A 27,694-nucleotide genomic window follows, 5' to 3' on the forward strand; every position below is an offset into this window, starting at 1 on the left:
GGCACATCCACTAACAATGGGCAAGCTTATAAAATTGTAAGTAAATGACAAGCTCCTTCCACTTGTCTAGTGGTGGGCAATTACAAAACCACTAGTTCAATGGGGGAAGTACCAACTATAATCAACTCAACTTACTGGCAATACAACCATCCAGTTTACAAATGACGTGCATAGAAAGGGAAATTCTCAGTGGTATGAAAATCCGAGGCAATACAGTGTTACTCCATGTGCAATATTTTACTAATTAATTGATGACAGAAATGCTGATACAAACAATCTATTGTTATGCCCAAACTGACTGCAAATTTCATGCACAAATCACCAAATGAGAAAATCAACCAATATACATTGAAACATGGTGCTACTATGAACATGGGGAGCCTAAAAAATCTCAATATGAGTGATGATATGTTGGGTAATTGAAACGTGAACCTCTCACTTTTGTTCAAAGTTGTGAGCTAATGGAAGACCAAGTTAAACAACCTCATCTCTACACATCCATGTCAAATCTTCAATCAACTTATCCTTTCACTTCATCAAATATTATTCACGTTTCTTTTTTGTGCTCTTCCAATTCTACTAGAAAACATTTCTTCAATTTCCTCTAGTTCAAGCTCAGGTACTTGCCCACCCCAATCTATTTTTGTTCCATAATCTCCTGATTCTCCTTCATGGTACTCATACAAATCAGAGTTTTTCAAAATATGTGGTTTATATCCTTGTATATGTGCAGCCAAAAAATGTTTACTCATCAATACCATTGTTTTGTCAATCCCAAAACGACCTGTTAATCCCCCACTATGTTTCTTTTTTATCAAATTTCCCCTAATTGAACTCTTAGTAATACATAACTGATTTATTTGAATAACAAATCACCTTGAATCAAGTAATCCAACCATCTAGTTGTATCTCCACTTACCAATAGCATTTCTTTCATTCCTGATCAAAATTAGCATCAATTGCAAACAAGTTCTTCGATTCATCAAAACCAATAACTTGAATTCTCATTTCCATCAGAAAATTATGCCTTCAACTCAACATATTAGCTAAATTATTTGATTTACCACTTCTATGTTTCAACACAAAGGAATAACGTTTTAGAAAGTCAACCCATTTGACATGTTTTTTATCTAACTTAGCTAAACTATGCAACTGTTGCAATGCTAGGTGGTCGGTATAAAAAAATTCTTTTGACAAATAATGTCTCCATTTCTTCAAGCGATTTGCACAATTGAATAGAATTCCCAATCATAAACTGAATACTTTATTTTGGCATCAACCCACTTCTCATTAAAATTAGCAATAGGTCACTCTTCTTGACTCAAAAAAAATCCAATTGCAGTCACGCTCGCATCATAATCTATTTGAAATGACTTCTTAAAATCTGGCAAGGCTAACACAAGTTGTTCTGTCACTTTCTTCTACCACAATTAAAAACTTTTATCAACTCACAACTATATTTTTTATTGTATATTCTACCAAATAAGAAAAAATGTTTTTTAAATGACATTAATTAGTTTTGACAGCATTTCTCCTCTTCTCTTTGCTGTTAGTTTATTTTTCCCTTAAAAATGTGAAATCTCCAAGTGCCAAAGAAAGAAAAATGTTTTCTAAACTACTATAACACAAGGTTTAGTCCCTTAGGTGTGCCATATTACTTTGGGTGAGGAAGTTCGAGAGAAAAATGATAAGGTTGTAACTGAATCAACACCAGTACTCTGTGGAGCCAAGGCAAGAAAGTGATCTGGGTCCGCTTAGTTCACTGCACTCACCTGGTTCTCTGATAGATATGCTACAATCCTGTAATATCCCCTGCTCATTAATGACTGAAAATGCAAGGAATGTCGTCAAACACTTAGCTGGCAACCTGCTGATCTAGGACTCAGACTGTATAACCTGTGCGTTATGCGGTTTCTTGACTGCTGAATGACTTGAGTGTTATGATGTTTTCACTTGACATATGATTGATGAAAAACTTCAGATTTCTTTAAGGGTGTTAACCTGTAATGTTCCTTGCTAATATAGGTGTAAATGATGAAGTTAAATTTCAAGGAAGATTGTCAAACATCTTTCATACATACTGAAATCCATCATGTACTAATTGCAATTGATGTAGAAGATGTATCAGCAACAAATCATGAAGAATATACCTCAAATGGACATTTTAACAAACATTTGCCATTCATGCTTCAGAATAAGCAAATATTCAATACTGCTGTCAAATAAGTTCTGATTACAATTTCAGACTTAGCAAATGGCACCGTAGCATTTATAGCTCAACCCAAATAGACATATGAGGTATTCTAATGGCTTCCCCAGATTTTCAGAAGACTAGGTACTCAGAAAAAATGATATTTCATAGGCAAACAACGATTAAGAACCTGATTTGCCGATGGCGAATTGAAGAGACACCTCCAACGATGATGGTAGAATTTATTTAGGAATTTTGGAGGACTCTAAGATGAAAATCGCCCTCCTTGGAGATTGATGCCTTATGCCCTTAAGTTGCAGATTTTGGATAAAATAAAATACATTGTCTTCAGCTCACAAAAAGGTATAAAAATGATTGTCTCGAGCTCCCAAAACCAATGCACTAATGCCCACAAAATTATGATTATCCAGCAGAGAGGAATGAGTGAAAATGTGAGAACTAATAGGTCTGATCGCCCCTGCTGCTGTTATGGAGGTCTGAGAATTATCAAATCTTGATGCCAAGCTCTTCACCTTGACTCCTAGAATGAGCGCTGACCCTTCCCAAACAATTTGCCAATGTCAATTGCCAAATCGGATGCAAGAAAGTGTGCCTATGAACCATATCGTGGAATATTGCTGACTGATGTGATTTGTATTCAGAACTGATTTGGTCGCTGAAATCCTCTTAATCTTCCTTTCTAACACTCCAAAAAGATCGCCTAACCTCCCTTGTGTTTGCACTGTCTTCCAACCTCCAATATGATGCTCCAATGGAGAGGTATGAGCAAATCATGGTAATAAGGATGACAGGTCGGATTTGCTTCAGACTGGTTTTAAACATGCATTCACCTTGAACCACCTCCAAAATACTCCTACATGAATCCTCATCCAAAGAATATCTTCTTCTGCAAATTTGTCTTCGAAAGAAGACTTCACAAATTTGGAGCTGATGTAGACTCCGTCACGAATCCCACTCCCAAGAAGAAGAACTAGGATTTCGTCCAGCCCTTCTATCAATTTGCTGAAGGTTTGCATCCTCAGAGATTCAACTAATGCAACGCATCAGACAGTTCATCAAATTCCAAAATCCATATCTGCTTTGAAGCTTCATCTTGATCTCCTTAAATACTTTTAACCCCAACATCCAGAAGCTTCTAGAAGTCTTTATGAAATAATATTTAAATTGTCACTTTATTAAATTAATTAAATATAAAGTCATCTTTAATTTTTAATTTATTCGATAACTTTATAAATAAGTAACTTAATATTATTAATTAAAATAATTAATCAAGCTATCCATAAAATATATCAATAATTTGGACAACTTAATTAATTAATTAATTTCTCTCCAAAAATGGGGACATTACAAATCCATATTGGATATGGACAGTAGTCCTCCTCAGGCAGTGGGCAAAGAAATTTTGCATGAAATTTATTTTGAAAGCTAGAGTATTCAACTATTTCATTTCTTTTCAAGCATTGAATGCACCTTTATATAACCATTCATAGGAGCCCCTTAAATCACAATTGTTATTCTCTCTACAAGTAGGCAAACATTGCAGAAATACAGTAACTTGGAGAATGATTAACTTGTGTACATTACAAGAAAGCTAAAAATTAATAAAACAACTCCTCTGCTTTCTAGCTAGGTTGATTCATAAGATAAAAATCTTAATAAGTGAAAAGGGAAAAAATATTCCAACCAATAAATCTGCTTATTGACAATATGAATAAACTGCACAGTATTTGAAAAAAACTATGTATTAAATATTGATTATGCAATCTAAACATACCTGGTAATGCTATTTTCCGCTTAAGTAACTGACAAGCAGCTTGTTGACTTTGTGTTTCTCCATATTGCCACTCCAAAATATCACTCACCAAGACCGCAGGTCTGTGAAGTTTTGAGGACAAATATTTTTGACATACATTACTGAGAATGATCATCATAAAACAATGATGATTCTTGAAAAATCAATGCTAGAAATTAGTTTTTATTATTTGCAAAAGTTTATTAAATTGTCATCTCATTTGCTATATGATTAATATTACTTTGCTTCAAAAACCAAACATGCAAATCAATGTCCTCAGTGGCAGTAAAGCCCGAGCTTCAAAAACAGTTCCAAAGACAACTTCTTGATACAAGATGAGACAACTTCTTGATACAAGATGGCTCTCTTTTAACCTCCATTGCACCAGGCTACTTATAGTACTAAAGATATTTAAGCTGAAACATTCAGTTACAATGAATGTGTGACTCCCTTTAAACCTCCACGTATGCATTACCATTCTACCATCCTACTTGAAATATTAAACATGTTTATGTAGAACCTTCCAGTTACAATTAAATTGTACAGAGATGTATTTATATAAAACCCAAGAAAAGTCATCCACAAAAATTTACAGGGATCACACACTAATGTTCCCTTTTTATACTAACCTGCTTTGCATCAAAATCTTTAAGATTTAAATTTGGAAAAAAAAAAAAATCAGCTCCATTAAATTAATTGCGCATGAACATTAAACTTCAAAAACATCAAAATTGTACACTGTATATGTCACTCAGCTTATTTTTACATACATAGAGGAATCCTCGCATCGTTCTACAATAAGATGACGGTCATCACCTTCTCCAACAGATTCATGAACCAAACTGCCAATGCAAAAGTAGGTGTATCTGTGTAAGGATTAACTTTATGCAAGTAAAAATTTCAAAACAAAAAAAGATGTCATATGCAGAATAATTTAAAAAAATATTGTATGCTCAGAAACCCAAATTACTGCAACTCATCCATGAACTATATATCTACGTAAGACTAGGAATGATCCAAAAACAGATAAGCCATCTTAACATATAATCACTCAATAAACAATAAAATAATCAGAATAAGTATATATTGAATCTATTGATAGCAAGTGCGAAAACACTTTCCCTTCTAATATATATTAAAGTTAAAAGTAGAAAAATATATACCCAAATATATCAGCAAGCCTATGAAGAAGCATTCGATGGTAGGACACCATAGGCTCAAGCTCCAATGTATCTTCTAAACTGCAAAACCAAGTACAGATCAATTCAGACGATAAACTAGATATTTCAGCAATTAATAAATAAGATAACCTATTCAGAGTTGTCTGAGACTTAGTCCATCAGATTTATTACATTCAGAACATCTGAATTTTATGAAACACCCAGCATGAAATTCTGCTGTAGACTGCACAGTATTTTAAAAGAAGACTAAAATTACAGTAAGGTGTTTTATGGAATCTATGGAAAGCTAAAATGTGGCTAAAAACAAAACACAGGCTTCATGTAAGTATATGACTACTTAAATGTAGCACAAAGTCATTTATAATTACTTTTACCCAAAAAGCTGAGTTCCTCCTGTTTCCCTACCATCACCAAAACAAACCAGATATTGATCAGGAGTGGACGCTAGTCTGCAGATGAGATGGATAGGGTGTGGCCCTACTGCCCTGGGACATACCCATAAGGTAACCAAGGCAGAAGGGCACTCTAGCTGAACCGGAGTCATGCCTAGTCACACCCAAGGGAACTCACAGGCCAAAAGCACCATTTAAAAAAAAAAACCATCCAAACCATCATTTTTTAACAATAAAATATGCATTTTCAACCCTCAAACTGCAGAACACAATTCTACTACTAAGAGGGAACGGGGGGGGATGAATCAGTAGTAGATACAAACTTTTGATCCTTAATCAAATTTAATTTTTAATAAAATTTGTCAAACTTCAAACTGAAATCTGAAAGTAATTGTAACTGGATCCAAAAGAGATGCAACCACGCAAGAAACAATGCACAAGATTTTACATGGAAACCTAGAATGGGAAAACCATGGTGAGAAACGCTGCTAGGATCTACTATCTTAATCCAGCCTCACAAACAATTCAATTACAATGTTTAAGAGCACCAACCCTAAGGAGTAACCAAACCCCTATTCTAAGAGCACCAACTCTTGCAAATATGAGCACCCACTCAGCAATTTGAGCACCAATCACATTTACAACTTACAACTGTTTTTAGCCTCAAAAGTTTTACACTTTACAATATCAAGAATATATGAGCATGTCATTACAATCTGAATACTGTCAACCTCCAACCATTCTGTGTAGTATTATTTCTTTTCATAAGAAAACTGTGCAAGAAACTTTCTGAAAACTGAATGCTGTCAATGATACCAAGAATGTGCAAACAAAAACTGATTCTTCTTACTGGCAAATCATTAAACAGTTGCAGACACACATCTAGAACATATCTGTTATCAGCAACCTTCAAACCCTTTCTACACAAATTCAGAATATACTTTAAAATGAAAATAACTATTATACCTCATCACAACAATTCACCAAAGCCACTGCACTTCTTATCTTCATACTAGTTCAGACTTCTTCACATTAACTTTCAGAAATATTGCAGCAGAAAAGAATGTTCCTTAGTCACACAAACTCCTCTCTCAGCCTTTTCAAAATCTTTTAATCAACTTCTTCATAGACTGCATTCCTCATCCATAAAACATACTCAGAAAACTTTCATTGAACTTTCATAGAATGATTTTTATAATCAACAATTACATACAATCATTGCTCTCCCAACACCTCCTTTCATTGATGCCTTTGCATTCTTAAATAATATCTTCTTATGTTCATCAATGTATGGTTAATTAGGTTCAACTGCCTTAAGCAGTTACAACTGATGTATGGTTAATTAGGTTCAAAACTGAAAACAATTGGTAGTTGTTAGTTCCAACTGAATCAACTAATCACTTAAACCGATTCATAACCAGTGCCTCTTTATATAATAAGTGTATGAAAAGCAACAAAACTTGGTTACAAGAACCATAGTGACAGTGATATCCTGAGACTTATCATCAATCTGAAACAATCAACAAACGTCTTCTGTCATTCAAGACATAATCAATCTTGAATATTAATATCCAGATCGTACCAATGATAGGATCAAACTTGTAAAATGTTTGTATGTGTCACTCCAACCTGTATGTGTTTGGTTGTCAATATCTATTTTGGTAATTGATTGAATTAACTATGAACATGAAATGTACATATAAAGAGATTACAAAACGATGTTTCTAAAAGAAACGATCGTAAACAGAACTGAAATTAGAAACTAAGAAAACTAAAGATTCTTAAATAACCATTAAATAACTAAATATTACTTTAATACCCTCCCTTAATGGTCATCCTATCAACTACACCAAGTTGCCCCCTGATTTTACAAACTTGTCCGAGCTCAGAGATTTGGTGAGGATGTCTGCAGTCTGATCCTCAGTTGGAACATATTGCAATTGAACAGATCCATCTTCAACAAGCTTGCGGATGAAATGACAATGAAGCTCAACACACTTGGTCCACTCACGGAAGACTGGATTTTTGGCAAATTTCACCACCCCTTGATTATCATAGAACAAGGGAGAAAGACCTGGTTAATTGCATGTCAAAAAGCATCCTTCGAAGCCAAACTGCCTCACAAGCTGCCTTAACAGTTCCCAAATTAACTGCTTCAATCAAGGGAAGAGCTACTGCCTGCTACTTCTTGCTAGTCCATGTGACTGCACCTATGCACAAACTGAAAACATACCCAAAAGTAGGCTTTATGTCATTTATGGAGCCTACCCAATCTGAGTCTGTAAAACCAATGAGCCTAGGATCCTTGCTTTTGTTGTACAAAATGCCAAAGTTAGGAGTGTGTTGTGACCATTTCACACATCGCCCCATTAAAATGGGGACCCCCTCTTTTCGCTCGTTTTGCTCGTCCTTCTCTCTGCTTTTTAGGGTTTTGGGTTAGTGAGTTAGTCGTCTGGACTAGGGTCAAGCCTTAGGGTTTCCGTTTTGTTGTTTTCAGACCCAGAGTCCAGTCCATTTTTGAGAGCTATTGAGCATCCTCGCGTAAGATGCAATTTTGAAATAAGGTGAATCTGTCAGCGGTCAAGTGAGTCTGTCTAGGTTCAGTCGGAATTTCAAATGCGAGTCCAAATTTTGCCTAAGTGTTAATGATGGGATTATGGAATTTTGTTTGATTGAATGATTTTGACCAAATTTTGAAAATTTTGATAATTGATTCCGGGCATTGGAAAAGTCTTATTTTTTGCCTTTTGAAGTATTTGAGGTCTTAAAATCATGATATTTTGACCTAGGGAAGCAAGTTCGCTCCTGTCCCTCAGCCAAGGACCAGGGCGAAAATGATATTTTATGCATCCTGGTTATTAATTTGTTTCATTTGTCTTATGCAGGGTCGCCAGGAGATGCGGTCGAACATAAATTGAAAGCTTTGAAGATTTTGAGATTCGAAAATGGCAAAGTTTTGGAGTTTTAGGCCAAATCGCTCCTATCCCTCAATCAAGGACCAGGGCGAAATGTCTTACTTGGATCATTTTGACCTCATTTTGATCAAACTAAAGCGTCAAGGACATGATGAAAAGTGAAATCAACATGATGGAGCGTCCAGACTTAGTCGTTTGCAACGAAAAGATGAACATTTACCCTCAAGGACAAAAATCGCTCCTGTCCCTCACTGAAGGACCGGAGCTTGTTTCTCAAAATTTCACTGTCCTTGCAGGATCAAGACGATTTTTGGATTGAAAGAGATAAAGGGAGGCATGTTCTTTCCATTGAATATAATTTGAAGTAATTTGCAAACAAGGAAATGTGCCAAGAACAAAAATCGCTCCTGTCCCTCACTGAAGGACCGGAGCTTGTTTCTCAAAATTTCACTGTCCTTGCAGGATCAAGACGATTTTTGGATTGGAAGAGATAAAGGGAGGCATGTTCTTTCCATTGAATATAACTTGAAAGTGCCATCGTGAGGAAAATTAGCCCTAGATGCAAAATCGCTCCTGTCCCTCTGCCAGGGACCACGGCGAATTTTAGTGGTAGCTCCCGTCCCTCTCTCAGGGACCAGAGCGATTTTCCTTACAGGACAAGTTTTGGGCGAAGAGCAAGTGAATGTTAAGTTTGAGGCAAGCAAAGGGGGCGTAACGAATCCATTGAAGATAATTTGAAGATTACAAAACGCCAAGTGAAGTCCATGTTGTCCTAGGCGCTCCTGTCCCTCAGCCAGGGACCAGAGCGATTTCTTCCTAAGGGGATTTTCTCACCAAGTTGAAACGAATTCCATGTCAAAGGTGAATGAAGGAGAACATAATGAGACCGTTGAAAACAAGTTTGAAGGTTGGCAAAGCAAGAATGAGCCTACAAGTGCAAGATCGCTCCTGTCCCTCAGCCAAGGACCAGGGCGAAATCTTGGTTATTTTGCCTTCCCTCCAAGTTTAAACCACTCCAAACCAAGGTGCAAGGGGGCAATGATGTTTGGAACGTCTCAAAAAAGAATGAAGTTGCAAAGACCGCCAAAAGTGATGGAAATGCCCAAGTTCGCTCCTGTCCCTCTCCTAGGGACCAGAGCGAAATGTCTAAATGTGCTTAAATGTTGAATGTCACTCCCATATCATACGTTCAAGAAGGAATAAAGGACATCATTTTACGCCTTGAAGACAATTTGATATCAATGTGATGGAGAATTTACGCCATAGATCAAAGGTTCGCTCCTGTCCTTCAGTTAAGGACCAGGGCGATATTCACTAGACTTGTCATTTCTTTCAAAAACCACGTCAAGGCAAGGTCTCACAAGGTCGAAAATGTCTTTGAGAAGATGATAAGCAAGGAACCGAACGTCAAAAAGTGACCAACTTGAGCAAAGAGGCAAATTTGCTCCTGTCCTTCAGTCAAGGACCAAGGCGATATTCATAAAATCAATCATTCTTTCCAAAGGATCACCTCAAATCAAAGTTACACAAGGTTGAAAACGTCATTTGAAAGGTGATGAACAAGGAGTTAAGGTTGAAAGATCACAAATTTAAGCTAGGATTCAAAGATCGCTCCTGTCCCTCACCAAGGGATCAGGGCGATAAACACTCAAATATCAAATTTACCTTGTAAAAGACAAGTAAGTATGCGTGGAATGAAAGAATAAAGTCATTACTTGCCTTGTGATATAAATTGGTGATTAAAGTGGCAAAGGCCAAGGGGTAAATGCAAAGTTCGCTCCTGTCCCTCAGCCAGGGACCAGGGCGAAAATGATCTAAGGGGCATTCATCTACAACATTGATCGATCAAGCTCAGGATTCCCAATGAAGATGCCAGTTTCAACGTAGAGGAAGTGATTTTAAACGTAAAAGGCGAGAAATTCAAGAGCAAAATGCTAAATCGCTCCTGTCCCTCAGCCAGGGACCAAAGCAATATGGTTTGTACCTCTTTACATCTCCCAAATTTTGGCGCCAACAACATTTTTGAATTGTATTAAATGCTAAAATCGATGAAATTTGAAATATTCAATTAAAATGGGCATTTAATAAGTGCGCACAAAACATTTAATTAATTAATTTTGCCTTTTAAAAATCGAACTATTAATTACGAAGGCAATTAATTAATTAATTATTATTTTAAATAAATAAAATTAGTGCGCTTGGATTATATTTTTTATACTTTATAGAAGCCGGCCTCCATTTTTTTTATTTTGCCTTATTTTTAAGTCGGCCTAGAGGTAATTAAGGAGGTAAGCGTCTATAAAGGAGAGGTGAGTTATTGCATTTTTAATCATCATTTTATCATCTTTTCACATGCGATTTTGGAAGACAAGGAGAAAGTGCGAAATATAATCAAAGGGAGTGCGAATTTGTGTTCAAGTGGAGCGAATTTGCCATCATCACGTTGAAGACCCCTAAAGTTGGCGAAGTTGACAAGGAAGGCATTCGCTAGAGGAAGATCACGTTGAAAGCTTCAAATTTTGATTTTTGCCTAGGCGAATTTCCTTATTTTGCATTTTTTAGAGTTAGCTCTCAAGTGAGGTACGGCGAAGATCCCTTGTCTTAGTTTTGAATTTTGATCGTCATAGTCTTAATTTTGAATTTTGAAATTTTGAAATTTCAATGGCTCAATCATATTTAGGAAATGATAACTCAAAGACTTATCATGAAGTTTCCTAAATTTAATCTTTAATCTATAGTTATACATTGCAAAATCTATTTCTTATTATGAAATGTTGTGTAGGTGTTACAATGGCGACCCCGAAGGCGGGAGCATCCACCAGTCGTCTAGCTCTCATGAAGGAAGATCAAAAGAACGAAGAATTGGAGACCAAGATCGTGTCAAAGTGGAGCAACATTGGAGATACCAACTTGGGCAACTTCAGTACGAAGAAGTTTCGAGAGGTCCCTTACATTGGCAAGCCATCACCTGTCGCCAGGAGGATAATTGAAAGTGGCATCATTAAGGCGGCCGGCTTCCCTCCAGCAGTCCAGTGCCATGAGTTGATGATCGAGTGTGCTCGCCATTATGATCCACAGTCAAGAACGATCGTATCCAACGAGGGAAACACTTTAGCTTATCTTTCAGAAGAAGCTATAAGTGAGGTTTTCCATCTTCCAGAGCACAGAGATATGGTATACAAAAGCATAGAAGGAGCCAGGTCCATGTACAAAGATGATCCAGATGCTTGCCTAAGCATCATCAATAAGAACTGGTTACTCAAGAGTCGTCCTCGCCTGAGCAAGATCCCGAACACACCACATAGGATTGACTTCCAGGAGGAGTACAGAGATTTGATAACACTGCTCAACCGAGTCACAGGAGCCCCTCAAGCCTTCTATTTTGAGAAGTGGATGTTCTACTTCATCCAAGTGATAGTTCAGGGAAAAGGAACAATTCATTGGGCTAGAATGATTAGCCATTGCTTGGATGTACAGTTAAGGAGACTGAAGGCTACCAAGTCCTTCCACATGAGTTCATACGTCATATATGCCTTGATCAGGAGCTTTGAGTACGCAGGACTACCTCACAGAGGAGTGATTGGAAGAGGACCCGACGAGGTCAGAGTTTGTGATTCCTATGTTCACTTGCATCATCCGCCAGGAAGTAACTACAAGTTAGTTAATGATACCTTCACGATGAACATCACCAGGACGTCGCAAGGCAGGATTCACAATAGACTATCTCAGGATGCACAAGAGCTAGTAAAGAGGTACAGTGCTTGGTTTATCCAATTTCCGAAATTTACATATATTAGAGTTCATGGATGTCCTTCACCTCCATACATGTTGCCGAGATATCCGACAGACAGAATAGTGTTACTTGAGGTAACAAGACAGTATGCAGCTTATGCAAAGGCATTCAGACACAGACATGGGAATGGAGTTCCTGTACCTATCATATTAGGCAATTCAGTTGAGGTATGTCCTAATGCTCTAGCCATGGATGATGCAGACTATTCACAGGGCTATCCAGGTTCTTGAGATCATCCACAACTTGATGATAACGGTAGCTGCCTTTGCTCATACTAAGGATGTTGTCATTCCTGTCTTGCAAGTAATCAGACAAACGTCAAGGAAGGTCCTAGTACAGGAAAAGATAATGGATGGAGGACCTCATAGTTTACTTCAATGGTCAACCTTACTCCAGATGAAGGAAGTTCTCTTCGAGGACATCAGTACTAGATGCAGTCATGTTGAGGAGGTTATCCACCCGATCCAGGACAGAGTGTTTGAAGTACTACGTACTATTCTTGGCCGGAGGATCGAAGTTGAGACAGATGTGGATTTGCAGGAATTGGAAGAAAGGGTCAAGGTCATCTTTTGCAAAGATTCGAATGTTATCACAGATGAGCAACGGGACCAGATGTTTGCTATCATGCTCCTGATTGAGAGGACCAAAGAACTTGAACCTGAATGGGACGCTGCTCTTCTCAAGGCATTTGATCAAGTCATCCACTTGGAAGAAAGAATGAGGAATCTTCCCGAGATTCCAATTGCTGAGATCGAAGGAATCGTATCAAGATTCATTGCATATGCTAAAAAGGAGCATTGGAAAGGGAATAAGATTCTAGATGAAAGGTTGTTATAGATGACATGGCACCTTAATTGTCATTGGTCTATGTCTCCTAGATTTTTGTGCCAAATTTAATATTTGGCTATGCATTTAATATTGTTCAGTAAAAAGGGGGCTATTTGTAATAAACCCTAATTAGGGTTTAGGTGTCATAATCTTGGCCATTGATCTTCTTTTCGATCTGGACCGTTCATTGTAATTGAGGGTGCTATTTATACCCTCACTTCTTTCATTTTGTAATAATAAGAATGATGTATTAGAGAATTAGAGAGATATTAGAGATTAGCAATTTGATTTGTAGCAAGATTGAGTTTGAAGAAGGAATTTCAAACAATTGTTGTACATGATGGCTTTGAGATCAATAAAATATTGAAGTTATGGTGTTTTATTGCAATTCTCGTGGTTATCTTCATGGTTGTTCATTTTCTTGAATCATTCTCAATCAAGGTAGTATTTTAGTTCGAAGGACAAAGTGTTGGACTTGATCTTTGGTAGGATTCACTTTCCAAACCACTAGCTTCTTGCTGATTGTAGGAACACCTTGCATGGTCAACTGGATAAACTTGAATCGCTTAAACCTTCAATCGTTGTTGTATCTTTGATATGTGCCTTCGTGGTAGTGTCCTTGATCCTTGATGTATTGAAAAATCATTTGTTACCTTAGAAGATCGCATCAATTTCAATTGAGTTGTTAATTTATGGCAATATTGAAGTTGGTAGAATCTCGCCAAGTCTCATCCACATTGAGTCATTCTTAGGGTTAGACTAGACTAGATTTCTTGCAAACCCTACTCTTTTGATATTTTTTGAGAACTTGTTTAGTTTAGAAATTTCACTTCGGAAACGTAAGGCCCCTTGATGACACAGCAATCACAACGACCACTGGTGCTTATCCACACGTAGAGACCCTACCAAAAAGAACATTGGAGTCACCCTAACTGATCCTTCTTGCGATATCTTCAGCAGTTAGAGACTTTATTCAAGAGAGGATAAGATGCCTTTGGGTATTTTATTCTGTGTATGATTGTGTACAAAATACACGTCAACAGAGTGCCCTTCACATATCTCAGCACACGCTTCACTGCAACCCAATGTTCAACTTTTGAGGCTGTCATGAAGCGAGAAATGTAGCTCACTACAAAACTAAGGTCATGTCTAGTGGCGGTGAAATAAATGAGGCTACCCACTAGTTGCCTAAACGCTGATTCATTCACCATAGGTGAATCCAATTTGGCTGATAGTTTCAGCCCTTTCTCGATTGGTGTAGATGCAGGTTGGCAATCGTGTATCCAAAACTTATCTAGCAAACTCTTGGCACACTTTGACTAAGAAATAAAAATGTGGTCATTTGTCTACCAAACCTCTACACTAAGACAATAATGCAAAAGTCCCAAGTCTGTCATGTCAAAGGACTGAAACAAATTCTATTTGATCTGCTTGATCAAATGTGTTGCACTACCAGTAATGATCAAGTCATCAACATAGATGACAAGAAGAAGGATATCACCACCAATATTCTTGACACACAGATTGGGATCGGAAGGACTCCTCTGAAAGCCTTGATCAACTAAATACTTATCAATTTTTATGTACCATGCTCAAGGAGACTGTTTGAGACCATAGAGAGCTTTCACCAATCTACATACTTGGTGTTCGTTACCGGCCACCTTAAAACATAGAGGTTGTGTCATATAGACTTCTTTTTGCAACTCACTAGTGAGCATTGCACTCTTGATGTCTATTTGATGGACTTTCCATCCAAACTGGGCTAAAATAGCAAGGACAAGCCGAATGGTGCTCATTTTGGCTATGGGACAAAACGTCTCCTCATAGTTGATGCCCTCTTTCTGTGAGAACCCTTTGGCTACCAACCAAGCCTTGCACTTATCAAGAGTTCCATCAGCCTTGTACTTGACTTTATACACCCATTTGCAGCCAATGGATTTCTTCCCAAGTGGAAGATCGCACAGGACACAAGCAGTGTTCTTTAAAAGACTATGGTGTTCAGCTTCCATAGCCTATTCCCACTCAAGTATTCCTTTAGCCTCTAAGTATGTTTGAGGCTCATACATACTGTGAATATTGGCCAGAAGAGCATAGTGAACAATGTTCTTCTACTTGCTCTTGCTTCTAGTTGATCTACCCTCAATAAGTTTATCATCATGAAGATCACCACTGGTCTTAGCTCAACACTTAGGCTAGAGAGTAGAAGCACCAACATCCAAGTAAAGAGGATCAACTTCATCTGGGGTGCTTGAAACAAAGTCATCTAAATGTGGATCAAAATTTTCCTAACGAAAGTCGGGTGGTGCAATATCATGTCTAGAAGACTCCTCAACTTCAAAGTCAGAGTCATCTGAAACCCTCCCATCAGATGGACGTAAGGGAAGACGAACACCCAAATCCTTAGCCTTCAGAGGCTGATCCTCAGGGCTCAAAATAGGAGAAGAGAGCTGAAAAGGCTCTCGTTCTTCATCAAACACAACATCCTGACTGAATATGAGACGATCAGTGTCTACATCAATCAGCCGATAAGCTTTGTGATTATCATTGTAGCCCGTGAACATTAATATCTAGCTCTTCAAATCCAGTTTCGTGCACTTGGCATCTGGAATCCAAATATAAGCAGTAGAGCTAAAGACTTTCAAATGACTGACTTTGGGCTTCCTTCTAGATCAAGCTTCCTTTAGGGTCATCTTCTCCATGGCCTGTGTGGGAGACCAGTTGAGAAGATAGACTATGGTGTAAACTACTTCAGCCCAAAATTTCTTTGGAACATTTATGTGCTCCAACATAGACCAGGCCATCTCAATGATTATGTAGTTTCTCCACACAACAACATTGTTTTGCTGAGGGGTGTAAGGTGTGGTAAGTTGATGCTTCATTCCATGTGTCACATAGAAGTTAGAGAAATCATAAGAACAAAATTTCCCCCCATTGTCTAACCTAAGAGTGACTATTTGACGGCTTGACTCATTTTCCACTAAGGCCTTAAACTTTTGAAACATGCTAAACACCTCTGATTTGTTTTGAAGAAAAGACACCCACATTCTTCTAAAATCGTCAACAAATAATAGAAAATACCTAGATCCAGTGACTAATGGAGTGTTCATCAGCCCACAAACATTTGCATGTACTAGTTGAAAACTTTGGAGGCTCTCTAAGAATCACCATCTGAAAACGGAGTCCAATGCTGCTTTCTAACCTAACAAGCTCCGCAAACTACATTATTCTGAGTCTGAATCTCAAGTAATCCAACAATGAGACCCTCCCAAACTAACTGAGATAGTGTGTATTCAGTATTCAGGTGCCCATACCACTGATGCCAAAGATTGCTAATGGAAGAACTTATGGCTGCCATGGCGTGCTCCTCAGAATCACCAATATCATCAAGTCTATAAAGACCATAATCCTCAAGGACAACAGCAACTATAGTGTGAGTCTCCCTGTCAACAATACTGCACTTGTGCGAACTAAAGACGATATCTAGCTGTGGAGAATGACGCATGATCAAACTGACTGACAACAGATTGAGCTCCATACTTGGGACAAAGTATACGTTGAGAAATATCAAATTTTTCCCTCCAAACATGATCTAAACGTTGCCCTTTCCGTCAACAATATACTCTTCGCTTCCTCCAAAGATTATTGAATCTTTGAAAGGCGTCTATTCTATAAACCAATCCTGGCAATATATGAAGTGTCGATAGGTGCTAGAGTTTATGTACCAGGCAAATGATTTCACATGATTGGATGGGAGTTTGGCCATGAATGCATAGAAGGCAGACTCCTTATGATCGAAATGTGTGGCAGCATGGACCTTTTGTTGAGACCCTCCCTATCTAGATTCCTTAGACGCCAGTCGTTTCTTCCAATCTTACTTCATATGGCCATACTTGTGACAGTAGTTGCACTGAATATTCTTCTCAATGTTCTCCTGAGGTTTGGCTTGTCCTTTATGTTGGGAGGACTTGCCTTTGCCCTTGTCTAAGGCTTTGGCAATGAAAGCCTGTTCAATGGAGGATGAACTAGCACTACTTCCAAACTCTTGTTTCCATCTGTCCTGCTGTAGAATCTTGTTGCAGAGATCAAGAAACTTCAAATCAACATTCGTTGAAGTAATGTTGAATGTCTCGATAAAATGTTCATAAGATTTTGGTAGGCTCTTCAAAGTTATGACCACCATACCTTCCTCCATTTTCTGACCAATCGCTTCCAACTGACCACGGATATCCTTTATCTTTGTAAGATGCTCTCACAGAGACATCTTCTCATCCATCATGATGGAGAACATATTCTTCTGAAAAAACACTGGGCTTTTATTTGAGGTTTCATGGAGATCCTTCAAATGAGTCCAGATCTCTATAGCTATCATGTCAAACAACACTTGAGGCAACTAATCATCAGTGATTGATAATTTGATTAGCATCACCGCTTCCCAGTTGCACTCGTTGAACTTGTCTTGGTCTTTTCCTGTCGTCGGGGGACGAACAATCTGGTCTATGCACCAATACTCAAATATTGTAAGCATGCGTTGTTTCCACATGTTGTAATTACGATCGTTGAGCTTCTGACTGCTTTCCAACATAATATTGGTCAAAGATGCCATCACAAATACTGAGGTCAAAGAAAATCAACCTTGTGAAGACACAAAAAACTAGGCAAAAGCTTATAATACAAAATCAAATCAAAGAAACAACCGGCATAGATCCCAAGGCATAAAATAGGCTCAACACCTAGGCACAGATATCAAGGCACAAATCCCGAGGCAGATTTTAAGAGAAAATCATCAAATCTGCACAAACACAAAGAAAATCACACAATTTTAAAATCAAAAACTGTAGAAGCCTTGTTTTGTATATTTTTGAAACCCTAAGTGTTGAAGCAAATCACACAGATCCACGACACTATTCTGAAACCCTAGTCAATTGTTGTGTAACAAATTTTTGCTGATGAAAATCCCAAAAATGAAAAACCTAGCTTGCGGAAAAAAGAAACCCAAATGTGATTTGCTGAAGTCACAGAAAAAGACAGAGCCATCGCTGGTAGAAAATCTCATCACAAGCAAAAATGCGACCCAAAAACTCGTCACACACAAGAAAGGAATCGCAGCGCACGCAGAGGTTGAATCACATCGCACAGAAGATGAAACATCTCAGATACAACGTGGGTTTGTCAAACCAAGGGCATGGGATTTAAAATGTCGTTGAACAAAAAAACAGCAACAATAGAGGTCATGCAAACCAAAAAACACAAACGTAAGCCTTGGAGAGAAAAAAATCGCAGGTAGAAAACAATCGTGACCCACATGCAAGCACTAAAAATGTTACGAAAATAACCAGAAGCAAATTGCGGTGGTTGAATATGGAGCCCGCACAATTTAAAACCCTTAGTGCAAGAGAAACAAACTGTGACTATCAACGCCAGTTTGCATATTCACGTGAAAATAAACCCACATGATTGCACAAAACAAGAATAGCACTGAAAAAATTTCTTTCAAAATTTTTAGAAAGGCAAACAAATTTTTACCTTTAAATATTTGCAAAAAAATTCAATCCTGCTTTGATACCATGTTTTGGTAATTGATTGAATTAACTATGAACATGAAATATAAATATAAAGAGGTTACAAAACAATGTTTCTAAAAGAAACAATCATAAACAGAACTGAAATTAGACACTAACTAAGAAAACTAAAGATTCCTAAATGAACATTAAATAACTAAATAATACTTTTAAAATATCAATATAAATAGATTTGTTTGTTTATCGTATTAACAATAATGTTTTTGTTCTTCATCAGGAGCAGCTTTATTCACAGAACAATCAAAAATAGCTTCCATATTCATCAAAATGTCTAACATCAATGACAAATATTCTAACAAAAACATGAGTGAAAACCTGAAAGCGCCCCAAACACTTGCAAATGATTCCTTTCACAAATTCAAGCCCACACAATTGCCATTTTTGTATTTTTAATCTTGCTGGGATTTTTCCAAGGTCAAGGATTGCGAAGTGCCAAAGATGTTTGCGAAGTGCAGGGAGGGATCTAGCACGCACAAAGGATGTTTATTGATCAAATATAAGTATTCTAAGAATTTTTCAAATTTAATAAAAAAAATTGTGCTTGTTTTCAAATTTTTACATATTATAGGGTTGTATTTTTGTTTTCTTTAAATTGCATACTCTAGAGTTACACTTGCATATTTTTTCTTCTTATAACAGCAATCTATTTAGAATGAATACTGTTGTTTGTAACTAGGATAAGGTATGGGTTCGGATTGCCTTAAAGGCAACATCCGAACCCACTTAGGACTGGGCCCTATCCTAAAGGGTAACGTGCCCCAAGGATAATAAAGCCCAGCCCTATCCTAAATACCCCACGCTACAACAAATATTGGCGCCCAAATTAAAGGAGGCCGACTTGCAATAAAACAAAGTTAAAGATGCATATAAAGATAAGACACCTTGCAAGTCAATACAATCAACTTCATCTCTCATGCAATCAGCGAAATAGCTCTGCAATTGAAGGTGCGAAATATAGGAGAAGATTGGGCGAACTTGTTCAAGAAGATAGAAGGCATTTGGTATTCCTTGATGAAGACTTGGTGTATTTAGAAGGGCAAATCTGATATGATAAAAGGGATCAGATCTGAAGAGTCAAGCTAAGTATTGTAATTGTGCAATTAAGAGAGAATATATAATCTGACCTGTGGGTCTTTAATGCTGGGTTTTTCCTCCTTGGAGGTTTTCCCAGGGTATTTGTGTTTGTCTCTTGTTTACTTGTTTCATTTCTGAGTTTACTGAATTATGGTTTAATAAAATATTACAAATCTGATTAAAAAACCAAGGGCATAATTAAAAGACATAAACCTGATTACTGATCTAGGGCACAAAATTCACATGGTATCAGAGCTAGGTTATACTAAACCTCAAATTTCAGTAAGCTCTTACCTTCAGGTTGCTGTTCGCCTTTTATTAAATGACAGGGGTGAAGTTAGAGGGCATCATCGGGTTCTCATCAAGAAGTCATTCTTTAATTCATTGTGGAGATTCGAGTGAAGAACCTCCTTTCAGATTTTCAGATCTCTGGAATGCAAAGTGTATACTGTGGAGTTATTACCTTATTCAGACCTTCAGAGTCGTTGATTTTCAGAATTGGTCTAAACCCTAGATTGTTGACTGTGCTAAGGCACATCAAGAGGAGATTGCGAATTATGGCTCTTGAAGATAGACTACAAAGATAGTTTCTTTTGGGGAAGCCTTCGATTCCAGTGTCAATGTTATCTAAACATCAACAGGTGCATTTTCTTTAATTCTTTATTAACCTTGTGATGAGAGACTTTATAATAATTGAAGGTTAAGTATTTCTGTTAAATAACTTTGTCAATTTGTTTACATGGGGTTTCTTTGTCAAGTTGTAATTGTTGATAAAATTAAATGTTGAAGGCCTTAAGGCCAATTTAACATTTAATTATATATTAGTTAAGTCATAAACCGATTATAAGTGAATCGGTTTATTAGAAACCATCAGGACTCTTGAGAGTAAAGAGTCACAACCTCTCAGGAAGTCGTTTAGCATTAAATATCAATATGATACGATGTCATTTGAACAAAGATTGATCATTAATTAATAGATGCAGCGAATGTAACAGGAATTCAATCAAGTTCCTACAGCAATAAAGATAGAGTCGTGGATCAACCATACATTATTTAAATCTGCAATTCAATCAGGATACGTCTAGGATTAGAGACAGTCTGTAACTCATGGAAGGATAAATAAATCAAATAATTATCTGTACATACATCCTTGATAGATTGAACCACATTCATCATCGGTGGTATACATTCAAGGGAAAGTGAACGTTGACTATTATCTGCTTGCTGTCTAGTCACTTTCGTGGGAACGTTGGAATAGTAATACAGCATAAACTGTATACCCTACTGATAAAATTAAAGAAAACTATATTCCTCTGTCTGATCACAAAATCAACAGCAAGTTGATGAGGTTGTTGTCTTCGACCATGAGCATGAGAGGAGAAAGACAACAAGAACATTTGAAGGAGGTCTATGACAAACAATATATGCAATGAACAAGAATGTAGTGTTCCCATATAGAAATATAATAAATGCCCCTCTCACCTGCCATACAAAAGAAGATAGTCAAATTTATATTTTAATCAGTAGTACATAAAACAAGATAGATGTTAATTCTGATCCATAAATTTAACAGTAATAATAAGGGTTTCATTTGGGTTTGTGTTTACTTAGTTTTGTAAAACCCTTGTTGGTTTGTGTGAAAGGAAAATGATATTCTCTTTGAATTAACCCGTGTTGGGCCAATCATGTTTTGAGGTTCCCTGTGTCAGGTGCTTATCCTTGTAGGTCTGCAAGCAAGTTTGTGCCTGTGTTATCCCGAGTTAACATCCTTATATCATCCATGTTGCATTTGAGCTCATTAAATGTTGTGACAAATACAGTGTCAGTTATCTGTTAAAATAACTGCATGACAAGTTGCTTTCAGTTAATTGATTATGATGATGCTCTTTCCTACATAGTAAAAGTTAGAATGTATTGTTGATTTCTTAGGATTTTCGATAACATTTATTCGCAATCTTGTTGTGTAATCTCTTGATGGAATTTATCCCCATCTTATCTCAACAATTGTGCTATGGGTCCACCTTATTGAAAGATAGATGGACATGATCCTTGAGATTAATATGAAAGATTGATTGTGCAGAAGTTAAGGAGAAGCACCTCCTTCTGAGTTGGTATACTCTAACCTATGTTGATGGTTTACCTTTTATTATGAGTATTAGCATGTAATTCTTTTCTTGAGTAAGCATTTTCAATTTCATCATAGAGTATGATTTCCTATCCCGGGGTACAGGAAATTGATTGGATCTTTCAGTGGCTTGGAATGCTTCTAAAACAGGGCATATTAAATCTTCAAGAGAAATTATTGGGATGAGCATACACTCAAAGGAAGTTCAAGTACCTTGGAAGCTATGATTAGACACAGCTGCTGCTGAGAGGGAGTTTCAGCTATTTTGGTATATCTTAAGGGGTTATGAGATTCAGGTGTGCAGATTGAAGAAGGCCCTGTATGGGCTCAAACAGGACTCTCGTGCTTGGTATGAAGAATACTTGTTAAGTTTAGAATTTTGTAAAATGATGCTGTCTCTAACATCTACTTTAAGTCATCCAATGATGAAATGCTAATTATAGTTCAATATGTGTAAAGATGAACTTATCATTAGATGTAAGAAAGAACTAGCTTCAGAATTTAAAATGAAGGACTTAGGTTTGAATGCATTATTTTCTAGGTCTAGAAGTATGGCAAAGGTCTAACGAAATTTTCTAAGTCAAGGAAAGTATACTATTGATATTTTGAAAAGATATTGAATGATGGATTGTAAACCCATGTCTACTCCTATGGAATCCAACTTAAAGAAGTTAAGTGTTTTTGCAGCTAACTTTGATTTTGCAGATCCATCAGAGTACAGGCAGTTGATTGGATCATTGATGTATCTAGTTAACACTAGACCAGACATATGTCTTGCAGTGAATTCTCTCAGTCAGTTCATGAGCTTGCCCAAACATATTTATCGGGTTGCAGCCAAGCACATCCCAAGATACTTGCGAGGCACAGTTGATTATGGACTGAAGCTGCTTAAGTTCAGATTAGTCAAGAAGTGTTACAGACAAGGAAAACTCTTCAAGCATTCACCCACTACGATCTCTTGGACCTACAAGGACAGTCCTCAGTGGCATTAAGTATTATTGTAGATGAATACATTGTTGCAAGTGTTGCATCAAGAGAAGCAGTGTGGTTTCTCAAAATTCTTGTTGTGCTATTTTGATTTATTATCAGGGTTATTTATTGATGCCTGACAATTCAATGTTTTATGGCAGGTCAATCCTGTGTTGCAGATGTTCTCTTGAAGCTTGAGATAGACTTGGAGCTGTGGAGAACACCGCCTTGGTTGAGAGGGAGTCTCAACCTCTGTGATACATTGTGTTGTATCAACCTCTGCGAGTGATGAAAAGTGGATCCAGTCTATACTTGTGTGCGAGCTGAAAGACTATGTTATGTAGTTCCATTCTATGCTTGTGTGCAAGATGGAAGACTACAATATCATGATTATGTCTATTCCATATCTTGCTTGTGTGCAAGATGGAAGATTATGGTGTTACATTCTTCTTTGAGAGAAGACTAAGGCAGTACAAGGTGGATATTATGGAATACTTGCTCTGATACTCTCTCAGGAGTATTTGAAGTTGTCAGCTAAGTTCGGATTACAACTTAAACATTGTATGTATTACTTAGGGCTGGGCCCTAATCTTGCCTGGTTGTAAGATTATCACTTCATTTGGGATATGGTGCAAAGAGGCACCATTCAGCTAAATTATATTAGCACAGATGAACAGGCTGCAGATATTCTTACCAAACCCTTATCCAGAGTGAAGCTCGAATTCTTCAAGAGACAGACTTGGTATTGTGGAAAGTGAAACCCTGGTTGAGAGGGAGCTTCAATCTCAGTGACTCTTCTGCAACACTTTGAATCATTCTTTGCTTGTGTGCAAGAATGAATTATGTCCAATCTATGCTTGTGTGCTAGATGGATAATTGTAATTATGTAAAGACCCACTTGTGTATTACACGTTCTATGCTTGTGTGCTAGAACCATCCTATGCTTGTGTGCTAGGTGGAAGATGTAATTCTATGCTTGTGTGCTAGATCCATTCTATGCTTGTGTGCTAGATGGAACTCTAAAGGTTCAGATTATGTATTCTCTTCTTCCCTAGTTAAGAGGGAGTGTTGTTTGTAACTAGGATAAGGTATGGGTTCGGATTGCCTTAAAGGCAACATCCGAACCCACTTAGGACTGGGCCCTATCCTAAAGGGTAACGTGCCCCAAGGATAAGCCCAGCCCTATCCTAAATACCCCACGCTACAACAAATATTGGCGCCCAAATTAAAGGAGGCCGACTTACAATAAAACAAAGTTAAAGATGCATATAAAGATAAGACACCTTGCAAATCAATACAATCAACTTCATCTCTCATGCAATCAGCGAAATAGCTCTGCAATTGAAGGTGCGAAATATAGGAGAAGATTGGGCGAACTTGTTCAAGAAGATAGAAGGCATTTGGTATTCCTTGATGAAGACTTGGTGTATTTAGAAGGGCAAATCTGATATGATAAAAGGGATCAGATCTAAAGAGTCAAGCTAAGTATTGTAATTGTGCAATTAAGAGAGAATATATAATCTGACCTGTGGGTCTTTAATGCTGGGTTTTTCCTCCTTGGAGGTTTTCCCAGGGTATTTGCATTTGTCTCTTGTTTACTTGTTTCATTTCTGAGTTTACTGAATTATGGTTTAATAAAATATTACAAATCTGATTAACAAACCAAGGGCATAATTAAAAGACATAAACCTGATTACTGATCTAGAGCACAAAATTAACAAATACTAGTTTCAAGTTTAGTGGCCCCTAAAGCAAATAGACAATTCAAATATGATCAAGCATCCCCTCCATGGATGTTATGATGATTCAATAACTTCCAAGACGTGCAGCTATTCTTTGGAGTTGTAGTCATTGCAACATAAAAGCTCATATAGTCTACTAAAAGACCACTCGTGCTATGCCTAACCATGGAATTAGAGTTTTTCAAAGGCTATAAAAGAAGAGGGGCAATGGAAAAAATTATGGCATACATAATAGAACAAGAAGAAGTTGATGTTGTGAGTGAGTAAAATTAAAATCTCATCTCTTGGCCAATATTATTAGGGAGGCCACCTACAAGGTCTCCTTCAACAGTGTTTGCCCTACATCCTTTCTTGGAGACATCATCTATCCAAAAAAGATCTCTCCTTCTTCCCACAAAAGAGGCCCAATGGATAAGGCATTTCAAAATGAGGCAAGAGACAATGTGGAAGAATACATTGCACATTGCATTTACGCCAATGGTCTTCCTTTCAACCTAATGAGATCGCCATATTGGCAAGAAATGGCGATGGCTTAGATCTAGATCCTTTCACTAAAGACCAAAATTGTAATGTCACATTCCTAAGCCAGTTCAGCATGTTGGAGTTGTTATCCTATTCAGTCAATTCATGTGGGCTTATGATTTGGGTTAGGGAATCTTGGAGGCAATATCAGGTTATCTCATATTCTAACAATTGGAAGAGCGTAACGCTCTTTTCTAGAGGCTTTTTAGGATAATTATCCCACTTACTATTTTTAGTAAGTCAGTTATTGGCATCGATAGAGTCAATTGGCATGCTTGCTATTTTTAGTATTGTCGATGGGTTCTATTTTGATGATCACCTCAACTTTTGATATGGTCCAAGAACATTAAATTAAATAACAATATATTCTAAATTAATAAAATTAAATTAAAGATTTAACTTTATTGTTATTTTAATTTATTAAATAAAGGGGCTATAGAGGCCAAGTATTAAATTAAGGGTAATTTATTTTAATAGATGGGCCTTTATTATTTAATGCTACATTCGGAGATTAAAAGGGGGAGTGATCTTTATTTGTTGGTGTAATTAAGGTGTTTTTCCTCACCTAGGTCCTAAATTACACGTCACTTATTTTTATTTGTTGGTGTAATTAAGGTGTTTTTCCTTACCTAGGTCCTCAATTACACGTCACTTAAGCTTACTTAAGGACCACATAGGAGCTTTTAGGAGCATCACCACTTTAGGTGGTGTTATCATGTTATCATTCTCCACTTTATGTGGTGTCTCCACCTTTACTGCTTTTATCACATTATCACATCCACCTTTCGTGGTTTCACTTTCCCACCTTATGTGGCCGATCCACCTTTAGTGGTGCTATCACATTCACTTTTCCACTTTAGGTGGGATGATAGGTTATCACTTTTTGTCTCATGTCATAAGATTGCGACACTAGTCATAATCTTATGCACTCCTATGTTTTCACCCTCACCTATATAACCAAGGGATCTCTTATATACATATCATGGATTCCAATTGATTCTATTACATCATTGATGAGAATACAGTTTACTCTTGTCACATTATTTCTCTCTTGTTCTTGTGCTTTCCATTAGGCCTATAGATCTTGGGTGGCTACCTTCATTGCCAGATCTTATATTATTAAATAAAAGCAAAAAAAAGTATTCCCAAAAAAATAGCAAAAAAGAAAAAAAAAAAACTATTTTTTCGAAAAAAAACAGCCAAAAAGAATATAAAAGGAGAATTGGGGCTTCTCATTTGGGGATATGTTGAGTTTGGTTTTGACATTGCTTCTATTTGGAGGAGATTGCTTCTTCATATTTGGTTTGTGAGGATGAAAACCCTTGCAGGAAACATTCTCTATGTTGTTGAGAGATACAATCTGGAGAATACTTCATTATTTCATTCAGCAGTCACAGTTGTGCTCATTAAAGAATATCTACATTTCAGTTTTGTAGAGTTTATTGAATATCTGATTGGAAGAGGTCGATTTGAAAGGTAATTTGGCAGGGTTTATTCTTGTTTATTGCTGGCCGTACTGCTTCATGCCAGCCGCACCATTTCAAGAGCTTGGAGGTGAGGGTTATATGGCAGAAGATTGGTCTTTGAGGGTTTAAATTTGCATTCTTGGTGTTTATTATTTCTGCTAATCAGTTCAACAACAAGCCGTACCATTTTGGAGTTATTTGGTGAAGTACCTAGGGTTTTTGGACATTGTATTTGCTGGTCATTGTTGTACCAGACCTTTATTTCATCAAATCAGCAAATGGGTATGTTGGAATTAAATATGTAATATCATTTTATGATCTGGGTTACTCTTACATTGATAAATTTTGTAAAACCAGATCAGAAATTAATTCTGGAATTTTCAACTACTTGTATTTCTGAGTTTCTTTAATTTTCTGGGTTGCTCATTTATTATAAAGCCAAGTTGTCAATGTTGATGATATGGTAGCGTCAGTCGGAATAATTATGAGCCGACAAGAGTTATCCTAATTGTCTGAGTGGCCTTCAGTCTTAGACAATTACTTATGCCATCACCTTATAAGCAAATAATCATATACCGACTTGTATTATGTGATTTGAATAACTTAGCATTTGCATTATTGAATCGGTAATATGGTTTGACCGATTTACTAGTCATTAATATAAAGGGCCGACTCTTAACTAAAGTTCGCCACCCTTCATGGAGAGGATGTGTTGTTTTATAGAGACGTGGCTTCTTGAAGGAAGCTGACCCTTGAAGAATGTCCTCCATCGGCGATTATAAGTAAAACATCATCCCATCACTCCTTGGGGTTGGTAAGATAATAGGCAGGTCGAACTTACATATATTCGCAGTTCGGTTTCCATTATTGCATCAGATCGAAGATACAATTAGCAGGCCGAATATATTCATTAAGGAGAAAATCACAGTCCATGTTCTTTGATATTCAACCAATACGCACATCATATCGGAAGTAATAACAACAGACTTCAGAACGAATAGCGAACCGTATATATATTCACACAGTCAGATACTAATCCAAAGATGCTCACGAAGGAGATCAACTCATATTCAAGGAGATCAATCGATAGAGCGGAAGTATTAT

The 27,694-nt window shown here is 37.1% G+C and overlaps 1 protein-coding gene across 3 annotated transcripts in view; it reads right to left on the reverse strand.

The window, feature by feature from the left end:
• Nucleotides 1-27,694, reverse strand: part of LOC131066009 (uncharacterized) — a 62,151-nt gene that overhangs the window by 13,360 nt on the left and 21,097 nt on the right. For 2 of the 3 annotated variants that reach the window (XM_058000684.2, XM_058000683.2), the window contains exons 3-5: nt 5,168-5,245; nt 4,775-4,846; nt 3,987-4,087 (exon numbers count right to left, since the gene is read on the reverse strand). In XM_058000684.2, coding sequence (XP_057856667.2) covers nt 3,987-4,087; nt 4,775-4,846; nt 5,168-5,245 — 251 coding nt within the window. Of the gene's footprint in view, nt 1-3,986; nt 4,088-4,774; nt 4,847-5,167; nt 5,246-6,543; nt 6,699-27,694 lie in introns of those variants that run through there. The other variant, XM_058000685.2, reaches the window with a different exon arrangement.

Source organism: Cryptomeria japonica, chromosome 3 (genome assembly GCF_030272615.1).
Source record: "Cryptomeria japonica chromosome 3, Sugi_1.0, whole genome shotgun sequence".
Taxonomy (NCBI): domain Eukaryota; kingdom Viridiplantae; phylum Streptophyta; class Pinopsida; order Cupressales; family Cupressaceae; genus Cryptomeria; species Cryptomeria japonica.